Source organism: Sorex fumeus, unplaced genomic scaffold, assembly GCF_029834395.1.
Source record: "Sorex fumeus unplaced genomic scaffold, SorFum_2.1 ptg000058l, whole genome shotgun sequence".
Taxonomy (NCBI): Eukaryota; Metazoa; Chordata; class Mammalia; order Eulipotyphla; family Soricidae; genus Sorex; species Sorex fumeus.
Genome location: NW_026606115.1, coordinates 1,319,070 through 1,331,915, shown reverse-complemented (window position 1 = coordinate 1,331,915; position 12,846 = coordinate 1,319,070). Strand labels below are relative to the sequence as shown.

The following is a 12,846-nucleotide window of genomic DNA, read 5'->3' as shown; positions in this document are numbered from 1 at the left end:
ATATAAGAGATATTACATGGTATTTGACTTTATCTAATGTTCCCCCCAGTTTTAAAAGTAGTTATCTCTGAGAAGAGGGTGAGGAGAGGTACTTAAATTCACCTTTTATATCTTTCCATAATTTGCATTTTATAACCTTAAATAAATGTGACTTTTAAAATATCTAAAAGTAGTTATCTAAGTGGAAGCCAATAACCTGCTCTTTATTATTTCTTTATTCTGCTGCTCTCTTTTAGAAAAAAAATCTGATTGCTTGTTTGTTCTATTGTTTATAAATTAATCCTTTCAGAATTATTTTAAAACAAAACCACATGTGTGTGTGTGTGGTTCCAGGCATCTGCAGGGCTATCCAAACCACACAGTGAAATTGTGAGCCTGATTTGAAGATTGTTGAGGAAGTTGAGAAGAAATGAGTTTGTTTTTATAATCTTATATCTATTAAGTTTGTCAAATTCAACATGCATTCCCCCTTTACCTTCTTTTATCAGAAAACCAATAAACCACATTTTTCTGAGGCTAAAAGTGACATGGCATCATTATAAAAATGTAGAAAAGTGGAAGAAGAAACTAATGATCATAACAGTTATGTTTCCTCACAGGAAACCTGTTTTTTTACCAAGTTGAATTCATACTGTATATAGCTTTATATCCTGTTTTTCTCTCTTAAGACATTTTTCCTTGTCATGATAATATTTTTGGTTTTTTTTTCTTGTTTGTTTTTGGGCCACTCAGGGTGTAACTCTTGAATCTACACTCAGGAATCACCCCTGGCAGGCTCCGGGGACCATGTAAGATGTTGGGGATCAAACCTGGGTTGGCTGCATGCAAGGTAAGGGCCTCACCCACTGTACTATCTGTATAGCCCCATTTTTGGTTTTCTTTTAATAGAAGCTACACACAAACCTGAAGAAGAGGCAAGTATGTCATAGAGAGTGATTTGGGTACTGAACTCAGGGCCTCTGATATGCTAAACATATGCTCTGTGACTAGAGCTAGCTCTCAAACCCTCCTGATGTTAGGGGGTTTTCTGTTTGTTTTTAGGACCTTGGGGTCATACCCCACTGTGCCCAAGTTTGACTCCTGGATCTCTGCTCAGGGATCACTCCTAGCAAGGATCAGGGGATGTGGAACTGTGATGCTGGTGATGAACACAGGTCAGCCACATGCAATGCAAGCATCTTACCCCAGTACTATCTCTTCTGGCACCCCTCATAATACTTGGATGATCCTAGCACATGACATTTTATGGTTTTGCCACACCTCAAAGTCCAAGTGGATTACTTCACCATTTCTTTAAGTTTACCACTTAGGTTATTTCCATTTTCCAATATTAAAATATCGTCCTCTAATAAGCATCTTAGAAATAAAATATCTTTGTTTAAATAGTTAAATAGTTAATAGAATGTTAAATAGTTCTTTGGAATTGATTCCTAGAGATGGAATTACGGAAATGAAAAATATAGTTCAGAGCCAGAGAGATAGTACATGGGTTAAGGTGTTTGTGTTCCTTGTGGCTTACCCCAATTTCACCCCTGGCACCATCTATGGTCTCCTGAGCACAACCAGAAGTGATCCCTGAGCATAAAGCTTGGAATAAGCCTTGAGCACGTCCAGGTATGGGCCAAGAACCAAATTTTAAAAAACCACATACACAAGAAGTAGATTTCATGACTAGGTACATAGGCCCAAGAACTGGAGCACATTTTGCATGACACCCAGATTTGATATCTAGCATCTCAAAATTCCCAAGCACTGCTCCTACCTATGGGCACTGAGACCGAAGTAACTACAGTACCCCAGTATGTGTTCCCCAAAGAAAACATTACAAAAAGTGTAGATTTCTTGATGTGATCAATGAATAGACGCCGTTTCTATTGATAACAGGTTCTGCTAATTTCTACTTTCCCCTAACTCTGTATAAGAACACCAACACTATTGCTAGTCAGCCTATCTTACTCTTTCAAATAAGATAGTTGTAGGAGACAGTGGACTTTTCATTTTTCACTACTAGTAACACAACATTCTTTATATTTATTCATCACTGGTATTCCCACTTTTCTAAATTACCTATTTCTAGCACTTTACTATTTTCCCTATCAATTAGAAGATGCATTTAAAAGACAATAAACCTTGTCCCATTATATGCTGATAAAAATATTTTTCACAAGTTTGTTGGGTCTTTTACATATTGGTCATAGAGCCTGTGTGTGTATTTTAAGGTGATTAGATACCAACTAAATTGTAGTGCCCCCAGTATGAATCTCTTTACTTGATTAAATTGAAGAGGTTTGACAAGAGATCTGGAAGGGCCATTTCAGCTCATCCTAAATTTAGATCTGTGAAAAAAAATGTGTGGGCTCGATTTAAAGATTGTTCAGCTCAGATGCCCTTTTAAAATATTTAAGAAGATAGGGTGGGGGCAGGGATGGAAGCTGTTTGTGCTAGAATTTTTAGAAATCTGAGGTAAGAAACCAATTCTCTCGAGTCTCCTGCGTATTGGGAGGGGGAGAAAATTCTGTGCAAGCAAAGAGAACTCTAGATGGAAAAATACTGCTCTGGGCTTTAGATGCATGCATGGCTTGGCTTGAATTATTTCCCCACTCTCTGTATTTACTCTTTCTCCTGCTCCCCTTCTTCTGCCTCAGTAACAGGGAGGCCAGATTAGAGCTCCAAAGGGCACCAGAGCCTGCCCCCTGCAGCCAATTAGCTCATGCAATGCGTAATAAAATACTTAAGATCTTCTCAACTCCCACTCAGTCTGGGCTCAAGCAAGTGTTACTGTGGGGGCTACGTCTAGACACACTTCAAAGAGAAGAAATCAGTCCCGGAAAGAAACTTTGGTCATTACTGCCAGGGAGAAATATGCATGACAGAACATTGCTTTGCTGGTGCCTTGGGGTTGTGGTTGCAATAAATGATTTTCGGTTCTCTAGAATGAACTCAAAGTAACCAGGTGACTGATTCAGTCAGGGCCGGTATGCGTTGACTTCAGCTATCCCTTGGGGGTCTGTCCTTCTTGTTGGGGAGAAGAATTGGGGAAGCGTCATCTAGGATAATAAATGGGGATGCTTAGGGTGAAAATGGGTTCTCTAGGTCTCTAAGGTAGAAAAGGAGCTCCTGAAACCACCTTATGGTTTCGGCCAATGCCAGAGCAAGAAAAGGGGGAAAAAGACGTCAGAATGAGAGGCTGGAAGAAGTCTGAAGCCAGAGCAATAGAACGGATGCTGGGCGCGCATCAGGTGGTGGAAGGAGGGTGTCACCCAGAGCCCAGAAAAGGCCCGACTCTGCTAGGGGGTATCTGCGCTAGGGGTAAAGGGGCGTTTGGAGGAGAGCTGCGTACTGCGTAGCTGTGCTGACTTGAGGATGGTGCGAGGCTAGAGTAGGAGTGGGTCTCCCAGGTAGGCCTGAGGGGTGGGCTCCAAGCTCTGGACCCGCAGGGCTGCGGGGGAGGAGAGCCACGAGTCCGAGGCGAGGCGGGGTAGCCGAGCTGGGCTGGGCCAGAATGAGCAAAGACCCTTAAGAGGGCGTGGCCGGGAGCCCAGCCAATCCCATCGCTTTAGCTGTCGGGAGAGGCGTGGTTTTAAGGCCCCGCCCACAGCCCCGCCTCTCGTCGCCTAGTCGGGGCCGCCGAGCTCAGCGCGCCACTTGCTCTCTGAGAGGGAGGAGAAAGCCGCCAGTTCCGGAGACTGTCCCAGCCCGCCCAACCTTTGCTCTGGAGATCATGGCTGCCGAGGATGTGGCGGCGACAAGCGCGGAGGCAGGCGAGCTGGAAGGTGGCGGGCTGCTGAACGAGATCTTCACGTCGCCGCTCAACCTGCTGCTGCTCGGCCTCTGCATCTTCCTGCTCTACAAGATCGTGCGCGGGGACCAGCCTGCGGCTGGCGACGGCGACGACGACGAGCCGCCCCAACTGCCCCGCCTGAAGCGGCGCGACTTCACCCCTGCCGAACTGCGGCGCTACGACGGTGTCCAGGACCCTCGCATCCTTATGGCCATCAACGGCAAGGTGTTCGACGTGACCAAGGGCCGCAAGTTCTACGGGCCGGGTATGGAGGAAACCTCCCCCCCCCCGCTACTCCCCAGGGGGGCGCAAAGACAAAAGAAGGGTTGCGCTGGTGGCTGGGACCTGGAAACACCGGGGTAGGGGAGCGGGGTCTCCCCCACACAGGGGAAGAAGAATAGAGGCGAGCCAGGGAGAACGGGCCGGGGGCGAGAGGCAGCCCCCGGGGACCGCGGGCCAGTGGAAGGGAACCGATCCCGGGTCTGTGCCGCCAGCGCCGGGCGGGCGGGTGGAGCAAAAAGACTTCTGGCATTACCGCCTGGAGGCGGGAGGGGAGGAACCCAGCGAAGCTGGGAAGAGGGACACCGCAGAGTACAGGGGTGCCGGGGTTAGGGGCTCCAGGGAAGGGGAGTGGATTCGATCGGGAAAAGGGAACGAAGGCGTCTCACTGGAGACCAGGGCCGGGAAGCCGGAGGAGGGAGGTCCAGAGGCGGAGGAGACGCTAAGGCTGATGACGCCGGGGCTGGGGGTAGCAGTGGAAGAGTGTGCGTGCGTGTGTGTGTGAGTGTGTGTGCGCGCGCGCGTGTGTGTGTGCGCGCGCGTGTGCGCGTGCGTGCATTTCATGGGGGGGGGGGGGAGGGCGGAGACTGCATGGGCCGCAGGTAGAAGTATCCTGCAAAGAGGTGAGGGATGTGCGTGCGTGTTCCCTATACGTGCTGGCCGGGCACGCGCATTGGAAACGTGGCGTGTGTCAGGTATATGCGTGGCATCTGTTGGTATGTGTGCGCGCGACTTCTGTGGCAGAGTATAAGGTGGGAGGTTCCACGGGGGGCGGTTGGGAGGGGTTGGAGGAGGCTTTAAGCTGGAAGGGGCAGACAGTGAGATTGTGGCAAGATGAGAAGGTAATGCTTTTGACATTTTGGTCTATGGCAGGAGTGGAAGGATGAGATGACCCTCCCAACCCCCAATTTTTTGGATCCTGGGAAACAAAAGGGGGACTAGGGAAGAGTGCTTGGTGTGGGGACTGCAGGAAAAACTTACCAGAAAGAAAGTAGTAGTTAGAGGACTGCTGAGCCGTTTCAGGGGGCAAGCAGGAAGGGGCCTCAAAGACCCATTTCCAAGCCTGACTGAGAAGCAAAATCAGGATGCCACTGAGAGAGAAATACAGATATTGGGGCCCAACTACCAGATACTACCTATTTATATAGTGTTTTTTGGGGGATTATTTCCAGAAATTTGTCATCTTTTAGCAGGGATCCACCACATGAATTTGAGAAGTAGCCAGTTTGGATAGACCTATCTGAGAGAACATTTGAAGAAAAGAGATTTTCACCTCCTTCAATGTGGACTCTAAAAAAAATCCAGGGAGCTCTAGAATGTGTCCACTTAACCTGGGCTTTCTTTTCCCCCACACACCAACCTTCGTGGAGAGAGGCATTTAGAAGGCCAGTCATACCCAGTCTTGCTGTGTTTCACTCCTCTCCGTCCAAAGAATCAAAACCAGATGTATTAAGGTTCTTAAGTCCACCTAGCAGGTTTTTCTTGAGGTCAGTAGATCTACTTTCTGTAGGCATATGACTGGATTTGAAGCATGCACCTGTATTGTTTGTCACCTAGAAGCGCTGCCAATAAACATGAGCATGTAAATACTTATGTAGATATGGAGTTATACCATAGTCAGAACACATGTATCATCATATTGTGGTTTGCAGAGACCTTGAGAAGGGAGGTTAGGCCTGTGCACAGATTTACCAAATGAGTCAGACCTCCAGCGTTCTAGTCCTGGTTGGATCACTGGTGTGAACTTGTGTAAAAATTGGCTGTCTGGGCATTACTATGCCTTTGGAAAATGATAAGGATTCCCATTGTGGGATCTCAGTTCCATGACCTGAACCATCATCCTGTGAGTCTTTGAGGACACTGTGAAGAGGATGCTTCATGCTAGAAAGGATGCCTTAAAAATGAGTTATTTTGGGGCTGGAGTGATAGCACAGTGGTAGGGTGTTTGCCTTGCTCGTTGCCGACCCGGGTTTGATTCCCAGCATCTCATATGGTCCCCCGAGCACTGCCAGGAGTAATTCCTGAGTGCATGAGCCAGGAGTAACCCCTGTGCATCACCGGGTGTGACCCAAAAAGCCAAAAAAAAATGAGTTATTTAAATGCCCATTATTCTAAGCCTGGCACGAGGTGGGAAATAAGAATATAACAGTGACTAAATTGGACAAATATTTCTGCTCACAAAGCTTACCTTCTCTTGAGTATACAATCACTGTCCTCCCGTTGTTTATCGATTTGCTCCAGTGGGCCCAGTAACATTGTGAGACTTGTTACTGTGTTTGGCATATTGAGTACGTCACGGGTAGCTTGCCAGGCTTTGCCTTGCGGGCGAGATACTCTCGGTAGCTTGCCGGGCTTGAATATATATTACAGTGAACACTGTCCAGAGACATTCCCTCTCCCTTTTCCAGACTTTATGCTCCCTTGAGAGTGTGTTTAAGTGTTCTGTGGTCATAATTTCAGACATGGTAGATCCAAAACTAGCACAGCTAGCCTATTTTCAAGCACTAGATGCTACAATGTCCACTAAATATATGTATTTGTGAAACCCCAAGTTTTTTTTAACTTCTGGTTCACTTGGTAGTATATGTTGTTGGTAAAGAGTAACCATTTTGGTGTTCAGTGATATGGCTGTGTTGCAGAGCACTACCCCTTGATTCCTGAGACCCTCAGTTCCATCTGCAGCACTACATCTACAACCAAAAGAAACCATTTCTTCTCAACCTTACTTGCCTTTAAAAGTTGATCATATATTTCGCCTAGTTGGTAAAAGAGAAAGAACAAAAAAAGGAAAGGAAAAAAATTCCCTGGATTGAGGTTTCAGGTAACTAAGTATATTGAAACTTGATCCATTCTCATACTTGGCATGGTGATTACCTACAAACTCTAATGCCAGGGTTACATACTCAATCTGTCTTTGGGGAAACGGCACATTGTTTAAAGTACACTGGATTCTTCTCATTGTGCAATATTTAAATGTCTAAATATCATCTTTACCTCCAGAATGATTCATCTCTCCCTGTAACAGAAATTCCCTGTATAATATAAATTGTAACATTTTATAGAGGTATTTTGGTCCATTGATTCGTTAGTCTTTCCCCCCCTGAAATTATCAGCGTTTTTCAGTCTTCATGGCTACCACAGACCAGTGACAGAGCTGGTCTTCTCTGTGACATCTCTTTATTGACAGAAGATTATGTAACATGTGGATAGCTTTCTGATTCATTAGATACTCTTATAAAAAAGACTACAGCAGATGCCACATGTTAATGTTTAACACGGTCTAGTAGCCAAAGATCTCTATATGATATATTTGACGCATGAAGACCTCTCAAAAGACATTTGTAGGGAAGCATCTTCATGTATGCCTTGGTGTTCAGTAAATTATCAACTTTCACTGGAGTAGACCGAGTATGTAGACTACAGAGCCAAGCTTCCAGGTTCAATGTCCCAAAGTTGAATTCTGACCTATGGACTCAGTATTATCTTGGATCAGTCTGTACAACTACCACAGAAGATAGTCACTCATGGATGGAACTGGGCTTTTTGCTGTTAGAAATTCACAGGAGCTACATGATAATCTTGAGCTCTTGATTTAGTTGACTTATTTAAAAGTTTGATTTTTTTTAATTGACACAATGTGGTTTACAAAGTTATTCATAGTTTAAGACACAGTGTTGGAGTACCAATCTTAACACCACCACCAGTGTCAAGTTCCCTCCATCAATATTCCCATATTCCCTACTATATCTGCCCCCCCCTTGGCATGCCTTCTTAACAGACATCTTGCTAAATTCAATTAAAGTTTGGGACTCTTGATTTCAGTGTTGTTGACTCTGTGGTTTGGACATTTGGCTCTATCATTCCTTAACTACCACCTTTGTACCTCAATCCCCTGACCTATCCCCCATTGCTTCTCAACTTTTTTTCTTTTCCTTCCCCCTATACTCTGGGAACAATGTTGATCTGGGTACCCCCCTTTAAAATATTGCATTCCTTCATCCAGTTTTTCTAAATACCACATATCTGTAATATCATCCTATTTTATCCTTCTTTTGACTTATTTAATATGATGTCTTCCAGTTTGATCCATGTTGACACAAAATTGCGTGAGTTCATCATTCCTTATAGCTATGTAGTATTCTATTGTGTATATATATACTGCATCTTCATGAGCCACTTACCTGATGTTGGACACCTAGTATGATTCCAGATCTTAGTTTTAATGATAGCAGATCTCTCTGCATCCAGTAGATGAGGATCAAATGACAGTACCACTTATGGTTTCAGAATGGAAGTTACTCATTCCAAAGAGGAATGTGTTGGCTAGGAAGCTGTTTTCTGTGTATGAACCAGAGAAGTCGACCACCTAATAACACACGAGTCTTTGTTTTTCTGTTTTGTTTTTAAAGAGGGGCCCTATGGGGTCTTTGCCGGAAGAGACGCATCCAGAGGACTTGCCACCTTCTGCCTGGATAAAGAAGTACTGAAGGATGAGTATGATGACCTTTCCGACCTCACTCCTGCCCAGCAGGAGACCCTGAGTGACTGGGACTCTCAGTTCACTTGTAAGCATATTTCAAATTGTGTCTGGATCAAATTTCTACCAGTAAAGTGATTCGTGGCAGGACAATAGTTATTACTAAGCAGCTTGAAACTTAGGAGCATTCTGATAGGCTCTCCGGATCTTGGGCGGATCAAGTGCATGACTTAAAGTAATTGCAGCAGTGCTGAGTCACTTGGCCATGATTGTGTACCAAGTTAGCTCTCTATGGAAGCTTAGGTTTGAGGTTTTGTTTTCCAATTTTTGAGAGGGTTGCATAGATTAAACACACTCGAATAGGGTGCTTGGTGGGTGGGGAAAGGAGAGTGACCATAGTGGCTACAGACTGGTATTTTTACCAGCCCTCCTACAGTGCTTGATTTCTAAAAGCAACCCATTTATCTGTAGAAGAATAGAAAACTCGTATTTTATAAAGCAACTTCTCTAGCTATCTCAGTGAACCAAGCTGTAGGCCTCATGTACAAGCAATATTTATCTTCTATCCCATAAGAATGATGTCTCCATTTTTTGAAAAGTGAGCAGAAAATTTGACCTGGCATCTACAGTGTCTAGGAGTTCAGTTCAACTTTTGAGAACTGATGAGTGGGACTTAACTGAAACCCATATCTTCCAAGTCATTGTTGGTGCAGTGCTGGTTTCACTGTCAAGCATTGAGTGATGAGATGAAATGTTGTTTAAGGGCCCTGACCATTTCTTTAGAGAAGAATCTTCATTTAAAGTGTTGCTATTTGCTGCTCTTCACAATGAGTTCAGTAATGGTATTGAGGGGGAGGGGGAGCGATCCAAGCTTTTTTTTTAAATAATGCTGATATCAGAGAGACTTCTTTCTGGATTAATAATTAGCCAGATATGGCTCTACCTTTAGAGTTTGGATCCCAGACTAAGTGTAGCTTTCAATTTGATTGGCATTGTCTTTTACTTTGAAAACACTGTTGAACTAGCTAACATAATAATCCCTGTTCTGCATGGGAAGGATGACTGTAGGAATAGATTCTCCAATATGTAACCAATGAGTTATCACCGTAACTTACTAAAATTTATTTTCTAGGGACTTGCCTACCTCAGTGGGGTAAAACCCTAGCCCTCCCCTTAAACTAATCATTGCCCCCAAAGGCTACTGAGATACCTCAGTTCATTGCTGGTATGGATTCCCTTAAGGCAGGTTTCTCAGCTACCGCTCAGCTTTTATTTGTCTTACACGATCCCAGGTACCTTAGGGACCTTTGTAATATGTTCACAAAGGGAAGTTTCAATTGTTCCTGATGATTATTTCACACAAAGGCAGCTCCAGTTACCTGGTTGGACAGGTTAGTTACTCTTAATTCCCACCCATGTTCTGAAAGAGGAGACTCATAGCCTCTGACATTGAGATTCTGTTTTGTTTGGTTTAGTTTGGAGGCCACACCCAGCAATGCTCAGGAATTACTCCTGGTAGTGCTCAGGAGGCATTGAGATTTTTGTTTTGTTTTGTTTTTGGTCCACACCCGATGGTGCTCAGGACTTACTCCTGGCTCTGCACTCAAAAATTACTTCTGGTGGAGAGAGAGAGAAGAAAAGGGAATGCCCTAACACAGAGACAGGGTGGGATGGGGGGGTGATGGGGGGTAGGAGGGATACTGGGACCCGTGGTGGTGGAAAATCGGCACTGGTGGAAGGATGGGTACTTGATCATTGAATAACTGAAACCCAAGCACAAAAATTTTTAAGTCTACAACTGTACCTCATGGTGTTTCATTAATAAAAATTTTTTAAAAACAAACAAAGAAAAGAAATACTCCCTGAAATTGAGTGTAGGCAGTCTTTGGAGAATCACAAATGGACAGAATGGACAGAAAGGATCAGGAGAAGAGTTGGTGTGTCTCCCCTGCGGGAGGTATGTCCAAGGACTTGTTGAGTACAAGCTCACTCCATCCCCAGCAAGACTTTTGGAGACTAGCTAATTAGCTCATCATCTCCATTTTGGTGATGAGGGCGCTGAGCATTAAACATTGGACGCAGATTAAATGTTGGATGCAGCTCAGCTGGAATCACAGATTAACAGTGAAGGAGTTTTGGGGATAATTATGTCCAAATACCACACACATATCAAATTTCTTTATCTCTAATAAATTTAACTGGGATGCTCTCAGGGGAGGATCAGGAATATGGGGTGCTGGGGATTGAACTCAGGTTGGCGCCGTGCAAGGCAAGTGCATAACTGCTGTACTGTCACTCCAGCCCTGACATTGAGATTCTTTTTGCTTTTGGACTCATACCTGGTTACTCCTGGCTTTGCACTCACTCAGGAATTACTCTTGGCGGTGCTCAGGGGACCATAAGCGATGCTGGGAATCGGACCTGGATCGGCTGCGAGCAAGGCAAACACCTTACCTGCTGTGCTACTGCTCCAGCCCTAACATTGAGATTCTTAATCCTGCAGTCACATGGTGGTCAGAATATAGTCATTAGTGATAATGGTTTGCTCATTTAGTCCCTTCTCCTATCTGTTAAAAATCTGCTTTGAATTCTTGACAAATCTGTTCAGCATTCCTTGGCTCTCCTGCTCCTTTACCACTGCCTGTAGCCATACAGAGCTTTCCCCCTTGTCAGAGCATAATATCTCCATCTCCTAGAGCTATAGTGTAGCAGTTGAAAACCACTACCCTCAACTCTCTTAACATTACTTCCCTTCACTCTCAGGCAACTTGTCTCCAAACCCCACTTCATTTCTTCTCCAAGTCTTCTTAATATGAGTCACACCCTTCCCTCCCCAAGTGGTTTGAACATCCTTGCTCTGAGTTGCCAGGGACCAGCCAATACTAACCTCACATCTCATTCTTGTCTCATTCCTGATGTGTATCTCCTGGCCTGCTTCCCTCCAGGGTGGCTCCCTCTCCACAGCCCCTATTTCTGTTCAGGGCCCCTTCAGTTTTTTTTCCTTTCCTAGCTCATGCTTCTACTTTTCCTTTCCAGCAACTCGCTTCCTTCCCCTTTCTCATCTCAATCCCTGCTCCTGGCTCTGGAGCCCCAGAGATGCATCCTGTTTGCCCTGCTTCGGATGGCTTCTTACTATAACCTGCCTGATACCACAATGATACGGTTGTTGCTAAAGCTTGGTTTTACTCTGCCATCCCTTTATTGTAAATCGTCAGTGCCCTTTGCCACTACAAACTCCTCAAGCTGGCTTTCCACCTACTTCACATTTCCCCATGCTGCTGAATCACCCTTAATACCTCGCTCTCCTCTTACCCACTTTGTCTCTTTATTGCTCCCTAGGTAAGTTTCAGCTCTCTTGTATGCCTTTGCACAACATTTCTCCTTTCTGGAAATCTTCCCCCAAATCCTTCACACTTCCCAAATGCCTGTCTTTCCAACCCTTAAGGAACCCTCACTCTGCTCCACTCTCTTGTCCAAGATCACAACCCTTTTTTCCCTTACCTTTATGCTCACTGTTCCATTTTGCTGATTGTTTTATATTGCTGCCGTCTGAACAAAACTCTCTAATTTCTTATTGGCAAAAACTGTGCTGTTAATCCTTCCTTTTAATCCCTCCAGAAGCCTGTCACACCATGGCATCGATTGTAGGATAAATGCAATAATATGAAAAGGTGGCAGGGCTTCTTAACAAAGCTTGAGAATGATTATTGGTGTTTTCTTTCTCTCCGTCTAGTCAAGTATCATCACGTGGGCAAACTGCTGAAGGAGGGGGAGAAACCCACCGTGTACTCAGATGATGAAGAACCAAAAGAGGAGAATGCAAGGAAAAATGATTAAAGCATTCTGTGGAAGCATATCTATTTTTGTATTTTGCAGAATCATTTGTAACATTCCAGTCTGTCTTTAAAACATGGTGATTTCAATATTTAGAGAAGTTTTGAACCTGCTGTAAGATTTTTGAATGAACATCACTAGTGTCCCTGATAAAATTAACTTCTGTCTAGACTGCATGATAATCTTGTGTGACAAGGAGCCAGAAAGTGAACTACAGGGGTGACATACAGATGCTATTAACTTTTTTCTTCTATCTGTAGTGAGTGCAGGTGGAATTGGAATTGGTTTTTCCGGTATGACCAGTCCCCCAAACCAGTTTTTTTTTTAAAGTTTTAATGTGCGAAATCCCAAGGATTAACTTCATGATGCTCCCTAGAGACAGCAAATCCCTTATTTCTCAATTGACCTCACTGCATGATTTCTGGTGTTTTCTACCTCTAAGGAAAATCTGCAGTGTTCTCGAGCTTTAGTATTG

General features: G+C 44.4%; 1 protein-coding gene across 1 annotated transcript; it reads left to right on the top strand.

The window, feature by feature from the left end:
* Positions 1 to 3,642: 3,642 nt before the first annotated feature.
* PGRMC1 (progesterone receptor membrane component 1) lies at positions 3,643 to 12,692 on the top strand. The gene is made up of 3 exons (XM_056125746.1): positions 3,643 to 4,046; positions 8,470 to 8,625; positions 12,271 to 12,692. Exons 1-3 carry the CDS (start codon positions 3,722 to 3,724, stop codon positions 12,372 to 12,374), a joined length of 585 nt encoding a protein of 194 aa, XP_055981721.1. The 5' UTR covers positions 3,643 to 3,721; the 3' UTR covers positions 12,375 to 12,692.
* The last annotated feature ends 154 nt before the right edge of the window (positions 12,693 to 12,846 follow it).